The 24,810-nt window shown below is 37.0% G+C and overlaps 1 protein-coding gene across 1 annotated transcript in view; it reads left to right on the plus strand.

Moving 5' to 3' along the window:
* The window catches only part of THADA (THADA armadillo repeat containing), a 172,027-nt gene that overhangs the window by 87,681 nt on the left and 59,536 nt on the right, over positions 1-24,810 (plus strand). Inside the window, exon 31 of the mRNA XM_064509591.1 lies at positions 21,098-21,213. Coding sequence (XP_064365661.1) covers positions 21,098-21,213 — 116 coding nt within the window. The remainder of the gene's footprint in view (positions 1-21,097; positions 21,214-24,810) is intronic.

A 24,810-nucleotide genomic window follows, 5' to 3' on the forward strand; every position in this document is an offset into this window, starting at 1 on the left:
TTGTTTCGAAGACAAAGGAGGGTGTGAGGGAATGAATGGGGAAGTAGCATATTGTTTACTTGGTTTTATGCAGTAGCACAGAAACACTGACTATTGTGAAGTACTTTTTATTAGGCTTGGCAGGAATGTTTAAAGTGTAGCAGTTCCACGTCGACTTATAAAAACTCAATATAGTAAACAAATGTTATATTATCTACAGGTCAAAGAAATAAACCTGCTATAATTAAATGTTTTCCACTGAAACTTCCTTCCAGCTGTTCCTCTTCTGAGCTCAGTTTTTAGTGTCCAAGATAAGGCTTACTTTTAAGATTAGTACAAAGAGAAAAGAAATATTGATGTCAAGTTAAAAAAAAAAAATCACCTGTATATAACCAGCAGTAACAATAGTTTTCTCATTTCTTATGTTGTAAATTTTATTAACTGTTAGATAGAATACACTGATATACGGAAGGTATTAAGCATGTGAGAACAAAGATTATTTGTATTTTCTAACTGTTATGCAACAGAAATGCAACTTAGTTCCAAGAATGGGAGCAGACAGCCTCTGAGAGAAAATCAGTGATGAAATTTTGCCAGAAATTTTCTCTTCCAACTGCTTTTTTATGTACTTATATGGTACTGCGCTAATTAACTAGACAGACCTGTTAGTTGGACATTGCTTTGAAGTTGCTTTTACTGTAATTAATAATGTTCCCAGTATTATCTCTCTGACTTTTGAAGACATGTCACTAGTTTTCAAAATGGTGTAGTCAGCTCTTACAACTCTGCCTTTTTATCCAGTTTTTGCTTGCTTGTTGAAATCCTTGCTACAACCCACTAAGTGTATGCAGAGGTGTTGTTGTGAACCTAGTGTTTACTGCTTTAAAGTATTAAAAAATACACTGATTTTAGTACAGAATAAGTAATATTCATCAGTTAGTGAAAACAAGGCTACTGCTGTTTTTAACTGAGAGAGAAATGTAATGAGGGCTAGTGTAGGTTGTGCTAGGGGATTGATTGTGTGAAAGTTGTCCCCTCTGTAAAGCTGAACAGATGACCCTGCACTGCCTCCCTCTGCCCCACACCCAGGTTTGTGGCTTGCTGCAGTGGGCATGGCAAACTGTTCCCATGCAAACGTCTTGCCCTTCCTGATCCTATGCACCTGGTACCACTCTCGAATGAATATAATCTCCTGCAGCCTAGGTTGCTAGCAAGTCTAGTGAGAGGTTGCTGGGTGGCTCTGTGTGCAGCCATAAAGCGTCACTAGAGCTGAACTTACTGCTGCAGTATGTCTTGGATGAACAAGCAGTGACTAAAAATGTCAAATGCTGATGTGGTTACATAGAACAACGTTTTATTAGATGTTAGATTAAACTAAGAAAAGAGAAATCCACCTGTAGGCATAGTTTTTTTGCAGTGGATAGATGCCAGAAACAAATACTATTGGCACCATGTCTTATTGCTTCCTATTTAAATCTTTCTGAAGAGAGCTGAACTATTTTAGGCATTGGATAGTAACTTGATTTAGACCTCCCAGAACAGCAGTTGAACTTTTGTGAAATCTAAATTTTTTAAGTGTTCAGTTCTGTGCTGAAGTACATATTTCTCACACCTGTTTTGTGTTACGCACCTTTAGTAAGTATCCCTCGTGATTAGTCAGGAAGGCAATACTATCACTCTGTCGCAGACAAAGGATGTTTTTACAGTTGGGAAGGGAGAAGTTGAAACTTGTGAAGTGTACTGCAGATATAATATTCTCCTAGGTGGTGCAGGGGATTAAGTCAGTACTCCACAGAGTTCATTTTTCATCTCCAAAAACATATTTTCAATCCCCCCCGCACAGGACTTATTTTCTCTTTCTTTTGATCTGGAAACCATGCCTTTAAAACTTTCAGAGCCAGAGGAAAGATAATCCTGGATACACTTCCTGGATACACTTTTAAAAATACCCATCCCTGATAAATTCTGACTGCTTGAGAATGTATAGAAAATATTTATGAACAATGGGGACTTTTTAATATATCCTGTATTTTAAAAATTCAAGCTATATTGAGAAATGTGGGAAGGTGCTATTTTTCAGTCTCTGGAAGTTTTCTCAGCCTATTTAAAAAGCAGAAGGATACCCTGCCTGAAAGGAGGAGAAAGCTGAAAAATGGCATGTGAAAGGATGTTGAATGGGAGAAGTGAATGAAGAGAGATAGGTCATTTTAAGTGGATAATTACTCAGTAAAGAATTATCTATACTAATGCTTTTTACCCCTGTTCATTCTTGTTTTTATTCATGTAATTATTTTAGAATATCTGCATTTTGGAAGTAGTAACCATTATGGTGCTAGAATTTTCTATGAAAAATTTTCATATGGCTATTTGACTTTTCTGTTTGATTTTTTTTTTTTTTACTTAAGCTCTAAATGGCTCTGAGTCTGAACTGATAACATACCTAGGAAATTTGTTCTTCTGTTTTTGTTTCTCAGATGTTACTTATTCATGGGCCTGAAGAGAATGGGAAACAGATATCAAGGCTGAGGAAGGACAGTAGAGAAATTTAACTGGCATAAAGAAACTTCATGGGAGAGGGAGCTTATGTGAGGGCAGGACTAACAAGAAGCTATTTTATACTCCTATCTAGTTGTTTTTATTATTATTATTACAACGTCTTATCTGTATGTTTTGTTTTTAGGTTGGGGCTATTTGCAGAAGAATTTTCTATTAAAAAATGTTTTTTGGTGTCTAGCACAGTTCTCAACTTTGGAGCTTTTCTACTAACCCCCCCCCCCCCCCAAAGATTCATGTGAATTCTGAGTTGGATGGTCAGAAATGCAACTTCCACTAGAGCTTCAGGCAGCTCTTAAACTGGAAGTAACCTGCGAAAGTTGTCAGGCCCTTGAAACGGCCCAATGTGGTCTAACTGCAGAAGAGGGCAAGGAGAGCACTGAGTGGGTGATAGGGATGCTTCTAAATTTATTACCTGTCAAGGCCCCTCCTTTTCCTTCTTCCTTCGTTCATAGGGAGACGGTTCCAGTTATCTCTGCTGGCTCATCAGAACTGCCTTGATGTTTGGGAGTGTGGAAACCTCCCATGTGGTTTCAAACAAACACAGAAAGAATGAACCTTCTGGAGACATGATAAGCAGGTGCTTCTATTCTGTCCGCCCTCATTCCTTCTCTGACTTTCCACCCTGATTATCTTTCCTTGGTTCCTCTGACACTGTCACTCTGAACTCTCTCCCTTCCCTTCTGCCATCTCTTGTTTCATGTACTTATTCCTCCATGGCTCCACTCCGGACTATGTCCTTTCTTTAAGAGTGCTCCTGACTGACTCTGTGTTGGCAGCTGCTGTCCTGGTGTGTTGTTGCTTAGTTCAGGAGAGTTATTACCCTGCTTTCAAAGATGTATGTCAGATGTTTCTATCTGTATATTCAGTTGTATACAAAAGTGTATACTTCAGATACAGAAAGTTTTCACATCTGTAATTAATTTTCTTTAGTCTATGCTTTTGGCAGGAGCTCCCTCTGAATTGCAGTGGTCCCTTCTGACTTATTTTTGTTGTGGAAAATAGGCAATGCTAATTTAGCTAATCTTATTCTCAAAAATAGACACAGGTATTGCCATACATTCAGAAAGGTCTTTATGTCAGAAATGGCTGTTGGCAAAGCTGTCTGAGCTTTAGAAATCAGATTTGTCCTTTTTGATGTAAATGCATCAAAAATTAAGAATAAAACTTCTGTATTGTTACCAGAGATCACATAGGAATTCAGCACTTAAATATGTATGACCTAAATCAAAGATACTGAGCACTTACAGTTCATATTGAGTTGAATTTCAGTACATTTAAAGTCTCTTAGCTTCCTTTCCACAGTCTGAAAATATGTGTTCGTTTAGTTTTATGCTATTAAATTTAATTCGCTATTCTTCAAAGAAAAGAGTAGTTTAAGGTAGGAAAAGACAACTCAAAATTTCTCCTGTTCCTCACAAAACCTTTTTATACCAAACTAAATGCCTGTTATGTACTTTCGTCTCATGTTTGGATATTTCAAAATCTTTCATTTATTCTTCTCTTCTGACTGTCTTTTGTCATCACTGGCAATTAGAACAGGAAACTGTAAAGAGACCAATAATCACTTTTTTTACAAAGCAAATATAAATGTAACTATTCGGGGGGGGGGGGGCTTGCTTTTTTGCATTGTAATGTTTTGAATTATTTTGTGCCATAAGAAATACCAGCTAAAACTTTTGCTCTTTGAAACAGAGTCACTTTTGAAACCCAATGGACTCAGAATAAGACAAATAGGGGAAAAAGGTTGGTATTGTCAGCATTTTAAGTGAAACACCCATGCACTTCATGTTCTCAGGGCTATTATTTTAACACAAAAGTAATTCATACCATCATGGAAACGTACATGCGTGCCATGGTGATGTTGCTATTTTTCCATCTAGTGAATATCACCTACTTCCAAAAAAGCCTCAGGAGGATGTAGAGGTGTGCGGAGTAACAGTCTGAAAGACTTCAGATGCCCATGTTGTTGCCAAATAATTGTTACTGTTTCCTGATATAACCCATCTAATAAAAAATATATGCTGTATGTGCATATCCTGTGTTACAGCATAAAACCTCAGATAGTCTTGAAGCATGTTGAAAGGACAGGAGTTTGTGTAATTATCTTTGGGTAGATTTCGTAAGGGAACTGTTGAGCAGGCAGGAATTTAAGCTTTCAGGATGGTATTAGTGTCATATTAAAATAGTAACCTTAAATTGAAGTGCATCAAGTGCTTCATTTAAGATATCCAACAATAGAAATGCCTTTCTTTGTTTTTTGTTTTTTTTTTGAATCAATCATTTACACTTCTCAATAATATTATAAAAAAGTATTTTAAAATTAATCAAAATAAGATAGGTTTCACAGATAATGGGAAGTGATGGTGTAATAATTTTATGACTATAGTTATTTTTGCTGGGGTATTGTACTTTGTTAGGCGTACAAAAATGATACTACAGAATCAGGCAGATTCTGTTGTCAAAAACAAGGGGAAAGAAGTTGTATAAGCCAAACTGAGCATTTTATATTTCCTTAGTTTTAAAATATGTAAAATATGGAATCTTTGCGCTTAACTGATCACTGGGAAGAAAAAAAGCAATCTTTGCATCTTTGTACCGTGTCTAGCATTTAAAAGCATAATACTGTTTTCCCTGAAAAAATACGAACTGGTATTAAAGAAGGAAATGCAACTGTAGAGTAATATTACCTAAACAGAGTTGTTTCATGTTCTTTCTTTCTCATTTCTCCTATTTATAAGAGCCATAATGCACTCTCAGATAGGTAAAAGTTTCTCTTAAATAAAAACCTTTCAGACAGATATATTGAATATACAGCATTGGCATTTTATGCCTATCTGACAGAAGAATGAATATTTCTAATGATGTTTCAAGCTGTTTTCAGTATTGTACAGTGTGGTATTTTGCGAACAATTTAACAAGTTCATTTTACGTTGTGAACTTTGTGTTCATGTTGTCTAAACAAGTGATCTCATTCTAGATACGCACTAACTCAAGTTATGGATGTTGTTAAATTTAACAAGGCTTGCTTTTAAATTATTACTGTACTGACTTCTTGTTTGTTATTGTATAGTAGGCTTTGATACTGACAGACTTCTTGAGAAATGGAGGTGGTGTAGCCACCTCAGCTTCTGATACTTCTTTCCACCAACTGTCTGGCCACGTCAGTCCTGCTGACATTTTTCCATCAGCCTTCTCCTTTCAGAGTGGTGTTTATTAGGAAGAATTGCATAGGGCAACAGGCAGGAGGAGGTTTAGAAGTTGAGAGTCAGTCATATATATCTTTGCATGCAGTCAGAATATGAATGGGGCTTCTAATGACTCTACCTGTGTGGGTGAGTCTTGTGGGTTTTTTTAAGAAACAACTTTGTTATAGAGAATTACAGTGCCCTGATGAGCCAAGAGAATGCTCTGAAGAATTGCAAGGTTTCACATTGCGTAGTTAAGAAATACAAGCATAAAACACTTCAGTGGTGTCTCTGAATGATGGATGGTTCTATTGAATCATGGTGTCTAAGTAATGAGCAGGAAGCATATATAGTTACATACATTCATAGCTATGAATTCCTAGTGAAGCTTCTTTGGGTATTTTTCCTTAGTTAGCTTGATTTTTCCTGGGAAAGAAGGAAAAATTGGGTTATTTGGGGTGGCAAATGCTGCCTGTACTATCTGTTTAGTGACTAAAACTGAGAACTAAGTAATAAATTTTAGGAATTGTTTTGCTTTGAATGTTTTGTTATACATTTTTACCCAGTGTTGTCACTGCATTGTATACTGCCTGGCTAGCTCAGTCGATGTTAGCTGCAGGCAATCTGTTCACAGAACTTTGAAGTGAAAATCATAATGTAATCAGTAAGTATTTTACTGAGGACTTTGACTTTTTGATCTGTTTAACAGAAAACTTACTCTGTTGTTATCTGTAGCTAACTAGGAGAGTGCTTATCCTCCTCAACTTAAGAAGTTGGACTCCTCTTTTGCAGTTGGTTGATGATTTTTAGTGTATTGTAAGGCTAACGACTAATAAAGTGTGCAGAAGGTGGTTATCTGTATTTTGGGGGGATGTGGAGGGGGCAGGACTTGGTTTCAAACAGAGCTCCCTTATTTTTCCAAATACAGTTAATTTGTAAAATCTGTCAAGTCTGTTTCAGCAAATGCCTAGCTTTCTGGATTCAGTAACTTCTGACTAAATCATCTCGCTAGTTCTTCTTCTCCAAATCGAAATATTTTTAAGACTTGAGTTTATTTGAAGGAATTATACTTTATACTGCTGTGTATGCTTTCCTGTAGTTTTTATTTTTGTAGTAAATTTTACTGCTTCCAAAAAAATTCCTATATTATGTGATGAGTCTTTTAGTAATTCAACATAAACTGTCAATATTGAAAAAAATCTGATGACCAAGATCTTGGACACGTTGTGGTCAGGATTTAGGGCAGGGTATGGCCCAGAAACCTGTTCGGCTCTGAAAGATTGCAGCATTTTGATAAGATCTGTGTGATGAGGAACCATTCTGCATTACACCTTTTTGCAGCCTTAGTTGTAGCTTATCACAGGTTATGAGTAAAATAACAGGAACGCATGGCTGAGGCGTAATAGCGGCCTCCCCTCACTCCTTTGCTGCAGCATTCAGATAGTTAAATGACTTAAAACTGCAAGCCCCTACTGAAATCTGTATTTGAATCCAGATTAGTTTATCCAGACGTGGTAAAGAAAAAGCATATTTCAGTTATTTATATATTTGTATATATATTATATAGTTTTATATATATGGTTATTTCAGTTGGTGTTACTGCAGTGGCAGCCACTTATAAAATGTGAAAGTAAGGAGACACGGGTTCTTGAGTGGTGGATCAAGATGAACCCAAGCAACACCAGATTGATACTGCTTGTAAAGAGGAAAGACATTAAAGAACTCATTGAGACATTGGTCACCTTCTGTTTGGCTTTTGTGTGATCTTTAGTTGCAAAAAGAGGTATGAAGATCCTGATACTTCCTGATAGTGAACAAGTCTGGCTTGTGGAGAAATCTGTCCATTGCCTCGTTGTTGCTCTTAATGCCAGTTTTGAGGCTTTAGTGCCTGAGGATTTGTGTAGACTTGTACTCTGCAAACAGCTTGTGACATGGCACAGAAGCCCACACCCAGCTGAATCTTCTGCTGTGTGTTGCAGCTGCCACAGATAAGCTAGAAGGGTCCTCCTTGAGCTGTTTCAGTAAAAAGGAACAAGAGTTGTTCAGGCGATTTAAATAGCAGGCCTGTGCTGACCTACCATTTGTGATTGAAGAGAGTTGAGAGCGTTGCAGGATGCAGTGCTGAATGAACGGTCGGATGATGTGCTAACATCTACCATGGACACAACTGGATTCAGAAGGAAGCCTCTATGCAAAGCAAGTGAAAGAATAAGCCACAGCCCCTTTAAAAGCTGTTCTTAGATCTGCAAGTCAGAGAGACAGCTGCAGTCTTCTGGGATGATAAAATCAAAGACAAGCATGTGGAAATGTTGGAGAAAAGTGGTCTTGAATGAGGAAGTAAGGTTGGAAGATCTTGCTTTTCAGGAAATCTTTCTGCATAAAAATTGCCCCTTCCCTTGTGTCAAAAATATATCTTACTGATTGCATGAGAGTGGAAAAGGGAAGGGGAAAATAGTAATAAAGGTTTTCCTAAACAGCTTCTAATATTTGTAAGAAGGAAAGCTCCAGAAAATTCCATTCCTTGGCTTTGAAACTTACCTATTACTGATGGATTTGCAGAGACAGCGTTCATATGCCGTGATGCTGCTGATTTTAAAATGAAGTGCATGAGCTTATCAACGTTCAGGAAATGTTTGATAGCTCTGCGTTTGGCGCTTTGATGCATGTAGGATGTTTGTTTGTCTGGAGGAAAAAAATCCACAAGGTGATGAGGCTTTGTGGCTAATTTAAATCAGAAGGAATAGTTGAGCTCTTTTGGAGAGGTATATTTGGTTAGCTAAAGTTTGGGAACAAAAGTGAAACAGATTGCAGCTAGAATCCTAAATGTTCATTTCAAAGCATAGAGGCAATAGTCATTAAGGTTGTTCTGTGATTATGTAGTTAGACCTTTCCTTGCCCTTAAGTTTACCTTGGCAAGGGCACTTGCAGTTAAATGGCACTGTGAAAATTACTGGAAAACATTAACATTAACTTGTTATTGTAAGCTGACATCATGCTGAGCCTCATGGGAAGCAAAATGTATAAATAGCTTGTCCATATGCGTAAGGCAAAAATCTGCTGAGTTTCAGCAATAGTATGATTCATTTATTTGCTATAGTTTAAGTTTCATTATAAGTTATCTATGGTTCTATGAGCTTGTTTGCATAGTTTTGAAATGTATGCAACACCAGTAGAAAACTCCATTTGGAGGAAGATCAGTGGTCCAAAACTGAAGAACACTGAGGAAACACTGTCTTTATATTTTTTGTATGCTTTTGGTGGTTTATTCTGCATCTTACTGATACAGATGTATTTTCCCCACTGTTTTCTCTGGAGAGCAGAGTTCTTTTTAAAAAAAAAAAAACAAACAAACCAAAAACACACACAAAACAAAAAACATAAAGCATAGTTTAGGTGTCCCCCCCACCCCACCCCCGGGATAGATTCTCATGCATGTGCTTACTCTCTGTGAGCTGGAACTTGAACGATCTGAGTTAAACCTCTGTGTCTGGGATGGTCTCCCTGTGTAGATTTTAAATAAATCACTTAATCGGTCTGTTTCCTTGTCTGTCTCTGTATTTGAGAAACAATATGGCATTACATAAGTAAAACCATTATTCCTTCCTCCTTCATGGAAGAGAGGTAAAAGGAAGATGTAGATTTGAGGAACATAGTCCTCCCCTCTCCTTGTACTTACTTTTTCTAAAGAGAAGTTAAGGGCTGCCAAGGTGATCTTTCTGGTGGGAGAGCGCCTGTGTCCACCGTCCACCGCCTTGTAATGCAGTGTGACTAAGAGGGCTCTTAGAGTCTTTCCCCCTCGCATTATGGTACAGCTCAGGGGGGTCCTCTTACAGGAATTACAAGACACTTTCTAGGTGTTACTGTGGTAAAAAGAGTTTGCATCACACGTTCATTGTCACCTTTTCCTTTGTGCTGCTGTCTGTAGACTGACTTTTTAAAGCTGAACTGCTCACTATGAATGTTTACAATCTGGATTTGTTTCAGCTTACCTAAAAGTTAAGCATGTACATTTGTCTAGATATAAAGTTACTTTTAGTCCATGTTTCAGTTACATATTCTTTTTTGTAGGGCAATTTTAGCACAGCAAAGCTTTAGTGGGTTCTGCATGCATTTAGATGTGCTGCTTTGGAGCAGTTGTTGTTATTTTCAAAATATTTTCTTGCTATTACACATACAGTTTTCCAGAGATGAGACATTATGCAATTTTTCTGTAAGAACTGCTTATGTGTATATATAGCCTATTGCACCAGGAAGAGACTCAAATTGGCTGTACCCATGTTAGTAATTTTAAAGTGCTTAGGGCTGTTCTCAGCTATTGATTGCGAGCTGTTGTGGAACAGTCTGTATCCATTCTGCTGGCCTTTCTGTGAAATGGGTGGTCTCAACCACACTGCCGACTGGGCATGATCCTTGCCTTACCTTTATTCTCTCAGTGTGGCTGGGAGTTGTTTTGGAAGAGTGCCAGTTAGGCTAAAACAGTGCCAGAGACCACAGTAATCACTGAAGAGTACATAGCATTTGCGTTCAGGGTCCAGGCACCAGTGCTGGGGTTGTTTGATACACCTGTATTGACATAGCCCCTCATGACCTAGTTGTTACCAGCAACAAATTGCATGAGAATTTTCTTTAAGAAGAGAACGGTTTTGCCCATTATTAAAGACACTTGAAGATGAGTACAGAAATCCCTGCAATGGAGGAACAAAAAATCTTACACTGTTCAGGAGGTTTTTACGATGCTGGTTTAGAGTTCAAACACAATAATGCATTTAGTAATATCAAGTTCCTCAAGTGTGAATGGAGCCATTAAAAGCAATAATATGTTTATGAATAAGCAGAATATAGAGGCGTGTGCAATAAATAACTGATTATGACTGATTTGATAATGGGGAACAGCTTCTGTAAGATATAATACGACCGTGAAGAATGCCACCTTTTCTTCATGGTTATAGTTACCTGTGTTTGGACATCATATGTTGGAAATTATTCATGAGACCTTGAAATACTGAATGGATGTTTTTCTCTGGAAGCAAAAGACCTTTATACATATTTTCTCCTCTTCAATAAGTTTAAAATCAGTAGCTGAGAGAGGAAGATTGTTTTCTGAAGCTGTGAATAAATTTTACTTTGCATTGTGTGTTAATGTGAATTTATGAAATAAAAGCATCAAATCTATATAGCTTGCTATTAATTATTTTCTCAGCTTGTAATGCAGACATTCCTTAGACATTATATCAACTCTTCTGAAACCAGCAAAGCTACAGGGTCAAGTAGCAGTATTTTCAAGCACTCTTTACAAACATGTCCTTACTGACTCTGCCTATTACATGTCAGCTTTTCAGTGTCAGTGGGGTAGTCGTATCCTTAATGATGCCTCCCTTCAATATTCCTCTTAACTGTAAATCTCTCTCTGTAAACCAGGGTGCATACCTTAGTCTTTATTTGCATTTTTGTCTCCTTCATGTGGGCATGTGCAGGATAAGTATGGTACGAGGAAATAGTGTGAAAAAGAATTATTTCAGATAAATAAAGGAGGGTGATTAAAGGAGAAAGAAAGGTTTATACCCCTGGAGGTTGTAGAATTAAGTTTTTGACGATGGCGGGGTATAGGCTTGGAAGACGAGGCTTTTTCTTGTAGCCTCCCTGCTGTTTATTGCAATCAGAAATACAAGCTTAGCACAGTTTTTAACTACTTCCAAAATATAGTTTGTGTTAATTTCTTTAGACTTTTTAATTTTGTTTACACGATGTTGTGAAGATAATAGGTATGTTTGCAGAGAGTGGAAATACAACTAGCTACACAGTGCCCTCTGTAATCTGTGGTTAAGCTGGCTGGTTAAAAGGATTTGTGTGTGACACCCTTACTCATCAGTGTGGTTTGCCTTTTAGCCCCATCTGCTAGTTGGGATTTTCTGTTTCCTCATCAGCCAATCTGGTCTTCTGGGTAGGCTTCTTTGCCCAGTGCATATACTTTTAGTTATAAGATGAATAATATTTTAAAAAAAGTATTTCAAATCCAAATAGTAGAAGAATCCTAGTAATTATGTGTAACGCCAGACCTGGTATCAGGTTTCTGTGTAAATAAGCAAACCATGTACTTTTAAGAGAAAATTCAGCTAGGACTTTTGGATAAAAACAGTAGTGAGTATGATGCTAGCTTGCAGCAAATTTCTCATTTTTTATATTTTATGCTAATACAGAATCTGATTTTCATAGGAAAATTTTAAGCTAGAATCCAATTTCATCTTCCTTGGAGTAAGATAGGAAGAAAAACCTAATAAAAATGGCATCACAAAGAATTTGACCTATGAGATTTCACGTTTGTTGGATTACTTGTTATATACAAAAGCAGGAATTTATGCTGTATTTTAAGAACATGCTTTTAATAAATGATGTTTGTGGTATGTCTGTTGTTAAGAGGAAGGCTTTGCTGGTTTTCAGCTTTTTGTGCCTTTCATTAGTTATGGCACACTCATGATTTTCACATTATTAAAAAGCTGTGTTGTTCTTGCTCAGTTCTGTGGAATTAATTAGTACCGTATTTTTATCCAGAACTTTAGACAGTTTTGTATCTTATTTTACAACTTCTTAATTCAATCTGCGAAACATGCTTGCCTTCATTTTAATTAAAACAACTTTTTTCTTTTATAAACCTGCCTTTATTAATTTTGATGGAAGCATTTGAAAGAAGGATATTAAAAGCCCTACTTTCTCATGAATAATATTCTGAAATTGTGTAATTAGGTGATGAAACATACTGGCAAAACAAAGCTGGAATTATGAGAAAATTGAATTGTGAACCAGCTGTTGCTATAAATTATGAATAATATTCATATATATGACTATATTCAAAGATACATAGGTAATTTTCAGGAAATATTTGCAGTAGGAAATCTTACAATTCAGGTTGCATTTATTAATTCATACAAAGACAAATTTGAGGAAGGAAGTCATATTCATACAAGGTAGTCATATATGCCAATCATAATTTCTACTAAGCAGAAATAATCTGATCTGTCAGTGGTGAAATCGCCATTATGAAATTACAGACTTCAAAGAAAGGAGATGGTAGAAAAACAGGGATGATACTTATAATAATCTGGTATATATAAATGATACAGGACTGTGAAAGCAGTGTAGTAAGTGATGGGTTTTGTCACATTTCATGTATGTTTGGGGATGGTGAGAAAATTAATAAACATTTTGAAATTCCTCTTCAAACTGTTGTCATTTAAACATGGAACTAAAGTCAAAATATTTACTCTGTTCTCCCTCCTCCCCCCAAGAAAAAGAAAGAACATCTTCAGCTCCCTTCTTTCTGATAGTTAAATACCTCAGGTGAAGGAAAGTCTTAATGCCTGCAGCAAAAGTTGTTCTATTCACAGTGTTTCTAAACCTCCGTGTGGCAAAACATTAATCAAGAGTGACCACAACAGGGGGAGCAGGGTGCTCCTGGTGCTGTCCGGCACAGCGTGTTGGGGCAGCCAGACTTCCCAAAGCCCTGGGTGACCTGGCTACCACATGTGCATGGGTCAGCTGCGCACCTTCTCGGACACATTGGTGGTCTGCTCATGCAGTAAGCCTGACATGAGATTTGCTTGTCATGCATAGATCAAGTGCATATATCACTGCTTGTTGCACGTGCCTGTATTTATCTCTGGGATTTCTCAAACAGAACTTTTGACAACATCAGCATTCATTATTCTTATATTTTGGGTACTGTTGTGACCACATGGTTGTTATTCAGATTGGGGTTGAATCCATTCTTCAAGAATTAAGAACAGTTGGTTTATTTAGCTACTCTACATTCCTATTAAAAAAAAATAATAAAATTTTGCACTAATTTTACACTATTACCTTGTAACTTGTCTAAGTGCTTTTGTTTATCAGAGTAGTATAAACTGCAGGAACTGTGTTCTTGTTATACTTGCTGGTGATAAAATATTTGGCACAAACATAAATTTGTACAGACCAGGAAGAAATCAGAAGATAAAATTCTCACACCTATATTCATACAGATATCTTTTAGCAAAACTGGGAAGGTAGTTTTGGTTTTAAATCCCATTGTGATTCTCACACATGATTTTGTTTTGCACTTTTCCTCCTTATGAAGCGAAGGATTTCTTAAGGCTTGTTTTTCACTAGAGGTAATTATTTAACTTTGAACTTTTAATCATCGTAGCAAAATGCCTTCACCTGTCACAGTACCTTGCCAGTTTCTGTCTACATGGTCTTAGTAAAAAAATGAAAAATTTGGGCTTGTTTTTAGAATACTGAGATAACTTGCAGATATATTTATCATATAATAAGAGTAATATTTTGTCTGCCTAAAACAAACAAAAAAAGTTTGTTGGGGATTTTCTCACAAGCCTGTTAATACTCAGGCAAAAGGTTTTGACAGAGCCATTCCAAAATACCATATTTAGCTCAGTGCAATAGTCTCCTTACTGCTACTATTTTGCCGACACCCTTTTTTCTCTTTTCTTCTTACTTCAATCTCCAGAGCTTGGTGAATGGCACATTTTTCCAAGCTTAGTGTTTATACAGCATTTTATTTCAGCTGGTGAAACATCTGTTCTTTTTTTTTTTTTTTTTTTTTTTTTTTTTTTTTTTTTTTTAAGGGAACTAAATAAATGATCTATGCTGAGAATGTAGAGTATAGGGTGATGTCAGTTTGCTTCCCTGCACTGCCCCAAGAATCACTGAACTGAACAGTCAGAGCATTGTTTCAGTCTTGCAGTTAGGAATGTGAATGTTTATACTGTATACTTAATTTCATGCAAACATAGCTAAGGGCATGCATGCAGAAGTTTTTATTGCTTCAGGTCAGCTTAAGGGGAGAAAAGTTTAATTTTTGCCACTTCTTTGAAAAATGTGCAATTATATAACTTTCAAAAGTGTATTTGGAAAAACTGACTATTTAAAAAAGGTACTTTGTGCAGCCACATGTTGGAAGCTGTTTTCTTTAAATACGAACATGTGTGCATGCACACAGAGTATTGCCTAATCATTATTTCATGTCTGAAGTTAATAGTTTGTAAACTTCAGAAATTTCAGTTCCTCCTATAAAATTAACACTAACTCTACAAAATGTTAATTTTATCTCTTTTAGACAAAGTGTGCCACAATAGATTAATTTTGTGGCTATTAATTTTATCTCTTTTAGACAAAGTGTGCCACAATAGATTAATTTCGTGGCTATTAAGTAGTTGCGTTACGTTACGTTTGTGATGTCTTCATACGTATGCAGGAGAAATCTTGGTATCAGAGAAGTTTAAAGGTGCTTACTTTTTTTTTTTCTGTTTTACATAAATTTTTATTCACCATTGCATTGCTTCATCATTCTGATAGTATATTTCACAACTTGAATATGGTGGTTTGCAGTGATGCGACAACTTCTAAAGATGCTGATCAGCTTCATACCATATCAAAGTTAATGTGGAGGAGAAAAATCTAATTTTTTAGAGGGGAATTCATCTGCATATGGACTTCATAAAGCAATCAGAATTTCACGGTGTGGTTCCAGAAAACACAGTAAGATGTCCATGATCTATTGTAGCTTTTAGAAGAAATAGAGGATAGACAATCTTGCCAGAACTAAGCAGATTGATGTTTTCTGCTATTGCCTTATATCAAGTCCAAGTAAACATACTTTTTTTTTTTTTTTTATTTTAACATCATTGTATTCTCTCCAACCCTCACATAAAGGCAGAACTTCTCCTGAAACTTAAAGGATTTCTGAGGTAGTGGTCAAGACCATTTAAATGTCTGCTTTGAGCTCCTGAGAAAAAAATAGCAAATACTTCCAGTTTGGTTACAGTTAGTTTGGGTACAGGCAGTTTGAGGTTCTCTGAGTGGAGCAAGACTACCTCTCCTTCTCAAATGATACTGTTATTTTGTTGTAGTTCTATGTGTTTAGCTCTCATCTTTTCTTTAAAAAAGGGAGCAGACTTAAAATTTTATTTTGGGTCTGTAAATCACTTGGGTGATTGCAGGAGTGGTATCTAAATGTCAGCTGGTAGTCTAGATCTGTCGCCTGTGAGATGTTTTAATCCAGTTCTTTAGATAGCTGGATGTAGCAGGCTGTGAGTGTTGCAGCCAAAAGCAGCTGTTTGACCTGAGGAGGAAGCAGTGAGGGAAGGATGTGAACAGGGTGAAAAGATGTGTGTGCTGATTGACCAGCAGGGAAGCTGAACATTTCCCTTTCTCTCTCTTCCCATCCCCACCCTCCTCTGATCTTTCGCCTTTCATTGAGGCCTCTGGAGCTGAGGAACACTAGTGAAGCCTTCGCAATCCCAGAGAAGGGAGGAAAGCTACTGCAGGTGTCTGAAGAGCAAAGGGGGAGGGCTGGAGAGCAGGACCTGACTTCTGCTCTTTGGTGTCCTGGGTCCTTGGGCTTTGCGAGTCAGCACGTAGTGTTGCACTCGAGCCGACTTGGTTACCCTGAGCCAGTAAGTTCTCCCATGCTGGAGCTCTGAAGGATCACAATAACCTACAGTGATTTTTACATAAGGCAATGTATGACCTGCTGTCTCTGAGTTAACAGAGCCTCGTGGACTGAAGCTGTCTCAGTGTGGTCAATGGCTGGACAAGGTTCCCCCTTATGTATCAAAGTATCTGGGTTTTCCATTGCTTGCACTATTCTGACAACTTTGGCCTGGATGATGGGCAATTTATACGGTCATCCCATTGTATTAGTCTGACTCTTGGATAGCTTGCATGGGCAAAGGAAAAGGTTTGTGAGCATACTGTGAATTCCCAGTTAATTAATATATTTTTCTTACATGTAATAAAAATCCTACAATAAGAAAGGAACACCATGACCTCATTGCATGTATATGTAAGTGAGGAATATAGGAAAGGATTTTAGATCAAGGAGTATTTTGGATCTGAAGTGAGCTCGTGTGCTGGAAAGCTGGTCTGTTTTGTTAGCTATATCAAACAGTCTCATAAAAATTACTACCTCCCCATGCAAACGCTACCTGGCTTGTAGTCTCAGATCATCAAAACTATAGCAATACTACTATAAACCAAACAATGACATTTCACACATGCTGGAAGTGGAGAATTAATGCAGTTAACTTTTACAGATTGTTTGTTTGGTTGCCTGCAATTTTAGCTTACGTAAAATACCGTAGAAGGCTTTGAATAAAATATGCCAACATTAAACTCAATTTTGAATTTAGTTTAGGGATTCTAAGATCTTATCATAAAATGGAGTTCCCTTGTGAGGAAAGTTTACTAAGGTCTGTGACATTTGGTGAGGGAATTTGAATAAATGATGGAAGGTTTTTATTGAAATGATAGGAAAAAAGTCAGTATTTTGCATATATCAAATGTGAGACCAGGGTAAACTGTAGTAGCTGAACATTGCCTTTGATGAATGCTGACATTTTTTTCCAAGAGTGAATCAGGCTCTTATGTAAAAGATAATGTGAGGTGTATCCTCCGCTTCTGCTGCTACACATGGCTCATAAGATTCTCTGATTTTTACCATCTAAATAATAGTGAGAGGTTACAATTCATCTGGAGACAGAATTGCAGAGGAGTTTTGCTTGCATTTTGGGTACTAAATTTCCTACCTGGACTAATTTAAACCCACAAATTTGATCTATTTAGTATGTCCAGTTCTCCTTCTTTCAAGACCTTTTGCTTAAACTGTCAAACTACTTAGGTTTTATATGTATTTAGAAGGGAGGTGCTTTGGGAGTTGTTTTCAAAGCTGGAGTGATTAAATTAATTTAAGCTTCTAGGAAAAAATATGATAGCCTCTTCATAATTGTGAAACAGATTTTATATTATGCTTAGAGGTAAATCCCTTCTCATTCCTGGAAATGAGCACAAGCACAGAAGAATAAAATCAGAAAGATTAAGGCACAAAATGGTTTTCAATTAGCAGAGGATATAAAAGGTGACAAGAGGAGTTTCTACATATACATTATTTTCCTTTCTCGTCTCCTTTCTTCATCATAATCTACTTGTCAGAGGTTAAGGGCAAACTGCAAAAAAGACACAGAAACTAGTAGTTAGTGCCAACTTTGTGCTTTGGTTTTAATGAAGAAGGTTAATTTCAAGTAGATACTTGCATAAGCCCTTTTAAATAAGGGGATGGTTGTATAGGCAAGAGTAGGCTAAAGAATAGGATTCAAAGTGGAGAGGTCTGGTGAAACTCACTTTTAAGTTATTAGCTGAAATAATCTTTCAACCATTGGTTCTCTTAAGAACTCCTGAAAAGGATGTGTTCAAGCCTTAGAGAAGATACTTTATACCTATAATTAAAATATATATATTATATTTATTTTTATATATATGTATGTATAAAAAAAATAATATGGGGAGTGGCAGGGGGGAAGCTCTTGGAGGAGTAATTAGCCATAATAGAGTTTTAAAGGGAGAAAAGATTTCAAGAATGGTCAGATACCCAAATTGTCCTCCACCTAGGTCTGTTTACTATACTTATTAAACTTTTGTGTGATAGAATACAGAGCATTATTGCTTGCACTTTTGCAATGCATGTTGTAGAACAGGCTGAATTTTCAAAACGAACTTAGGAAAGTTAGAAATATGATTTCCTGTCAACAAAATGATGTTCAATACAGAGGAGCTCAAAGGATTAAAAAGAGAGAGAGAGAGAGAGAGAGAGAAGGGGCAGATACCTTTCCAGAATGTCTCTTGCAGGCGTAACACCTGTTAACACAGGGAGAAGAGAGTTTATTTCATTATTGCTGTCATAGGGGACTCCGGCTGGAACTCTGTGTTTATTAAGTACCTCACTTGGAAAAAATTTGAACCAACTGAATGGAGTCCTGAGAACAGTTGTTTTCCTGGGCCATGAGGGCAAAAGTCAAGGGTGGGAGTGGAAAGGAACACCTTACTTTCAAGAGCTTGGATTTTGATGTGAAACACTAGAAGAAGTTGCATATGAGTATTTTGGAATCTACCTTATTGGCTGTTTCTAAGAGCAGGACAATCGGGCACGTGTTTTTCTAAGTATGTTAGACCCTACCTCAGTGTTTGTATGGATTAAATAGTCTCTTGACATCTCTTCTGTCCCATGTATATTCCTATGCTTATTTGATATTACTGCAGCTGTTTTTCCACTTGAATAATTTTAGGAAAAATAACCCAGACGAAATTGTGTCAAGTTAATGCTATGCTGCTGTGCTTGTGGTTCCAAAACAAGCAAACAAATGCAAAAATCACCCCGGAAGCAAGTGGCAATGGAGACCAAGATCTGAGATGTAAAAATGTGAATATAAAGATTTTTCTTTTCCCAAAATGAAGCGAAAGCTGCAGCTTGATCAGTCAGTCATAAAGTTGTCCCTTTGCAAGTACGAAATGCCAATACTCTCACAAATAAAGTGTTTTAATATAAAATGCTCGTGTGTGCATGCATTTTTAGAAATGGCCTGGTAACATCCCTAAAGCTCCCAAGGTTCTGCACATGACCAGTCTCAAGAAGTAATTAATGGGGAATGTGCCCTTTCAATTGACGTAGAAACCCTGTCATCTCTATCAATGTAACCTACCTGCGTAGGTAAATAGATTTAGGATTTTGAGGCTCTAAGGCAAGTTATACAGGGAGAGCTGTCACCATGTTCCTTCTCTTACAGCTTCCAAATTACATTTATATATAAAACTCCTTAACTCAAGCAAGATCATTCCCTTTAAGATTAATTACTGCACCATATTCTGTGTGTAGAAACTAAATAATGTTGCCTGTTCACTCACATATGGATGGTAGAGGTAAAAACTAACTAGAATGACATGGGCATCGTGGCTTGTGTCGGCAGAACGTGTTCGTACGTAGAGAAGGCGAGTACTACAGGGGCTGGGTTGGAGAGGCCCTCTTCACTGTGCAGTTGGTGTCAGCTTTCAGATGTCATCCACTGTTTGCTCTTCATACTTATGACCCAGTTGACTATACATCTTTTCTTAACTCTGTTTCTTAACACCTTTCTGTGTATTCAATACTACTTGGAAAATTTGTTTTTAAATAGCACAGGAAGGTTACTAAGAACAGGAGTTATTTGGTTTGTTAATCAGCTGATGAGAAAACTTTGCAGATTGTGCTTTCTAGTTTGGTATTTTGAATTCCTTCCTTCATGGTGGCTAGGATGTGTCTTTGAGTCTCCTGTGTGAAACTCAGCAGGAGATAGCACAGTCACTTCCACAGCTCCAGTGTAAGGAGCTCTGTCTCATCTGTCCTTGGAAGGAGAGGGTGTAAGTGGCTTTCTTCTCTGTGAAACCCAAGTGCCTGTCATGTTTGACTGGGCCCTGAATGAAGGATCTCAGGAACAGTATTAAAGATACTTTTCTGTCAGGACTTCAGAGGGGTTATATATACTAATTATGCTGACTTTAGAAAGCTTTTTGCTCGGTATGGAGACAGTGTACTACTACTGTATGCTTTAAAGAACCTATGTAAAGGCTTTAACACATCTTCTCTGGGATTCAGGTACGTAAACATCTAAATTTTAAGTGTGGACCAGGTTTGGCAATCATAGGTGTTTGATACCTAAGCACTGACTAAAGAGTCAACTATGTTTATTTCACTGTGGGCATCTGTATCTTTTACTTTTATAATGCAGGAGAAATTCTCATGCAATGTATGAAGCGTGTAGTCAGTAACTCATGACTAATTACCTTAGCAATTGTAACAGACTTCTTGCAGTTTCCTTGTATAATTCTAGTAGATTCTTACGGTTGATATATACTGTCTAATTTGCATATGCCATAATTTGGTAGAAGCTTCTTTCAGCAGCAGTATTGTCTTATGTGGCATTTCCTCTGCTGCAGCTCTTCAACCTTTCCTGCCTCTTTGCTTGTTCTTGTATAACACAGAGAGCCCTGTCCATCCTGTGGGCCAGGTTGCCAAGATGCTCCATGGGCATTTGTGCTGGCACTGCTGAGTGAATGGCACAGTAATAACTTGAGGGATGCTTAGTTGGCAAGGGGCCAGTAAGAGTGGTGTTCATCAGATTGTGCTCTAATTGCTTCACTGAGGCTAGCATCTTCCAGTATTTCCTATGTGTGCTTGTTCATTTACTTTGAAAAGTTATTTTTAATGAATAGGCAATTTAAGGATTCCCTCTGTTGCTAGGCTAGGTGAAGACACATCCTAGACACTGTGAAGGAAAGAATTCAGGATGCCAAAATAGAAAGCATAATCTGTAAAGCTTTTTGGCTAGATGATTAACAAAAAATAATTCCTGTTCTTCCTGTGTACAGGTGTACAGCCTGAGTAACAGTTGTTCATTTTGTGTTGTTTTCATCTTAGTTATTTGAAGGAAAAGCAATGGCTAGAAACTTTAAGTTCAAAAATATTTCCACAGCAGTCTTCAATTTTCTTTTTCTTTTTTTGGGGGGGGGGTGTTTAGGTTTTTCACTTGCTGCAGTCGTACTTGGAATCGAAACAGCACATTAATTCAGACTTTCAGGAGGGACTGAGTGACATCATCACCTGTATAGGAACCAAACTGTGGTTGGCCAAAAGGTAAGATAAAACACCAGATATATGTTCATATGCATGAGTTACAAATACATTGAAAACTTGGTAGACTCTTGTTTTTTTTCTTGGCAAAATGGACGTATTTATTTCTCTAGAATTGTGTAAAATTTAGTCGTCTTATTCATTTGTTGTTTTTTTAATCCAGATTTTTTTTTTTCAAATAGTATGGAGCAAAAACACGAGTATAGTTTATATGTGTGCTCTGTCATTTTTTATTCTTTTCTTAGTTCATTCTCATTTATAGACTGCTAATGATTGTCCAGTCATTAAAAATGGCAAAAAAAAGGCATCCCCCCCCCCCCAAAAAAGACAATGTGAACGAAGATGCTTACAAAAGTATCCTTTTGAGGAACGGATTAATGTTCTTTCTGGACTAAGAAGAGTATGGCCACATAATTAAGCTATGATGTTATTTTCTCTGTTTTGACCTTTACAAAAAAAAATGTAGAAAAATGTCACAGTGAGCAATTGCTGAAACTATTGAAAGAAGCATTTAGCTGCCCACAAACAGTCTATTGCAGTTCTGGAAATATTTTCCTTAGGTTTCTGTAAAAGGATCTTCAGATGACCTATATACTGCAGTGAAGAAAATAGTTTTTTTTCCTGAAAATCTGCTCAATCTTGTCAAATGCTTTTGAAAATTCCTCACCTGAAACTCTTTGAGGAAACTGAGTTGTTGTGGAAGGAGAGGCAAGTCCTTGGATAAATAAATAAGTGGGTAAAATATTCCAGAATACAATTTTCACAATGGAGAGAGGTCACTAGGGAGTCTAGTTCAGATCTCTGATAAGACCTGTGTTGCTTTATGATCATCAAAAACAAAATCATAACTGATTTGGAGAAAGGGGTGACCAGTGGGTGAAAGAAGTTTCCTGCTAATGTTAAGTTGTTCAGAGTAATCAAGATACAGCTGATCTTCAAGAAGTGCAGAACATCTTCTGATTGAGTGAGAGTGATAAAATAGGTAAAACTTTATGTAAATAAATGTCAAGTGATGCACATGAGAAAAGCAATCTGAACTTTACTTACAAAAAGTGATCGAACTTAAGAGTAAAAGAAAAAAATTTGTACAGAGGAGTCCTACAGGAATTTATTAGGACCTGTCAGGCTTAACAGTTATTAGTGATCGGGAAGGGGAAGTGCCTAGTGAGATGCCAAAATTTGTTCGTGTTGTTAATTTTTTAATGTACAAAGATGAGGGCCAGCTATAAGGAACTGCAGAAGGGTCTTATGAGACTAACTAGCAAGATAATAACATGGCAACTAAAAGTCACTGTGGATAAAGATAAAAGGATGCCTGTCTAACTTTATAGGTAGTTTGATGGTGGTCTGAGATGGTTGTTAACACTTTGGAGTGATATACTTCTCTTATGAAAAATAACACCATAAAAATATCAGTTCAGTGCTGCATGGCAACCTGAAATAGCGACCTGAATATTTAGGGTAGTGAAAAGAATGAGAACAAGAAAAAGAACATCTTAAACTAGTGTGCAGCTTCATTGTGTATATGTTGGTTCTAGTCATATCAGCTCAAAAATGGTACTGTAGAACTGGAAAAGACCAAGAAAAGGATGGCAAGGATAATCCAGGTATGGAAGCTACTCCATGTAAGGAATGGCTAAGTAAACTAGGATTACATGACTTGGAAAAGAAACTGCTGACAAGCCATAAAATAGAGATCTATAAAACAATCAATGATTTCATCCAAAGCATGAATTAGGAACATCAAATGAAGTTAACGAGGGGGAGGTTTAAAATGGAAAAAAAGAAGGTAGTTACTCATACACATAGCTGAGTACTAAAACTCTTCATCATAGAATATTGTGGATGCTGAAAGTTTATGAACTTTCAAGAACTGACTAGAGAAATTAATGGAAGGAAAAGCCATCAAGGATAACGATAGATTTAACTAAATGTATTAATTACATTATCACAAATGTGCTAGCTCTGGCTCGGTAAGTCCATCTGTGCCATTTTCTGGAGGTTGGGAGAGTATTTCAGGAAACCATCGCTTCATGCTTGCCCTGTTTTTACACTCTGTGTTATGCATCTGCTGTTGGTCACTGTCAGGGAGGGTGCTGGCTAGGGAGCCTCTTGCTCCATGAACAGTCATTCTTACGTTCCTTCTCTTCAGAGGAGGAGAGACTGAAACAGAAAATAATTGATTAGTAAACTCCATCTGTTTCTTATGCCTTCCTCATAAGGAGATAACTTAGTGTCACAGATACCACAGTATGGTTATTGTTTGAAAAAAGACAGTATTATGGGGACATGCGCTATTAATCTTAAATGGGTAAAAAAGTTAAAATAACAGGGAAGTAATCTGTGAATTTGGAATGGGGACTTATTTCCAAAAGTGTACTGTTCTGATACTAGGCTTGCTTGCGTTCGGTCTTCATTCACGTTTCTGTGTTAGTTCTGCAGAGTTCTTGCTGGCTTTCTTTCAGCTACTTATTTCCTTTGTACTATGGAACATCCACTGCGAGAACCTCCTATTTTACTTACAAGATTTTTAATTCTTGAGTAGCTCTTAGAAATGAGACTCAATCTATCTTTCTCTAGCTGTTTGTAGAACTTTTTTTTTTTCCCCTTTTCAAGGCCAGAAGTATTTTCCTTGTATCAATATGTACTGGTGTAAGAAAGTCTGAGAATCTGTTGCACGGATATATTAATCTCTTTCCTTTCCCCCCCAGCCCCCACCCCCTGATGTCTGAATTTGCTTTAGGGAAATAAAATAATAGCTCACTCATCCCAGGAAGTTAAATGTTTTCAAACTATATTTCATAAAACTTTTTTTTTCAATTGGTTTTTTCTGTCTCTCTGTTGTTAAGTCAGACTTATGGGATTAATTGGGACATGATTGTTTATTCCCTATTGTAGAATATGTTAAAGTATCAGAAGAAAAACACTTCTCCCCATTCCTTGTTTTTCTTACATCTTTGAGATACTAACTTTTTGAGTATTCAAAAGTAGTATTTCTATTTTTGATGCTTGGGTGAATTTGAGAGCTTTCTTTAAGTCCTCCACTGACTTCTCAAGGTGAAATTTGAAATGTTTGGCTTCACTTATATATTTATCCTTATATTGTATTGTCCTGAAGATATGGGAGATGCAGGGTGTTTGAGAAGAACAGAAATATAAAAATATGTAAGTCTGTCTTGTTAGAGGACTGAGGTGATAGACTGAAGTGATGGAAAGTAGTCTGGTGAAAGCTGTAAAAAATAATAAGCTAAGCCTTTGAAAAAGTTCAAAGGTCTTTCATATGGGTAAAAAAAGAGTAGAAATTGTTTTTAGCTCAGCTGCATACCAAGGAGTTACAAGGCTAACTGTAGATGCCTTCTGCTTTATAGATACAGAAAGCTAAAAGTGCAGCTTTTGGAGCTGGTAATTTGTTGCACAGAAGTCCCAGAAATACCTGCCTTGTTTCATTGTAGCCTTTGACATGGCACAGTGTTAGTATTGGAAAACTGGTGAAATCATGTCACTGCACAGCTTTGCCGTAGGATGAAATCTCCCAGGGTTTTTAGTTTGATCCCTCCTCCCCGCCTTCATTCTTACTGGTGACAACAGGAGGGGGAAAAG

The sequence above is a fragment of the Dromaius novaehollandiae genome, chromosome 3 (assembly GCF_036370855.1).
Source record: "Dromaius novaehollandiae isolate bDroNov1 chromosome 3, bDroNov1.hap1, whole genome shotgun sequence".
Classification (NCBI taxonomy): domain Eukaryota; kingdom Metazoa; phylum Chordata; class Aves; order Casuariiformes; family Dromaiidae; genus Dromaius; species Dromaius novaehollandiae.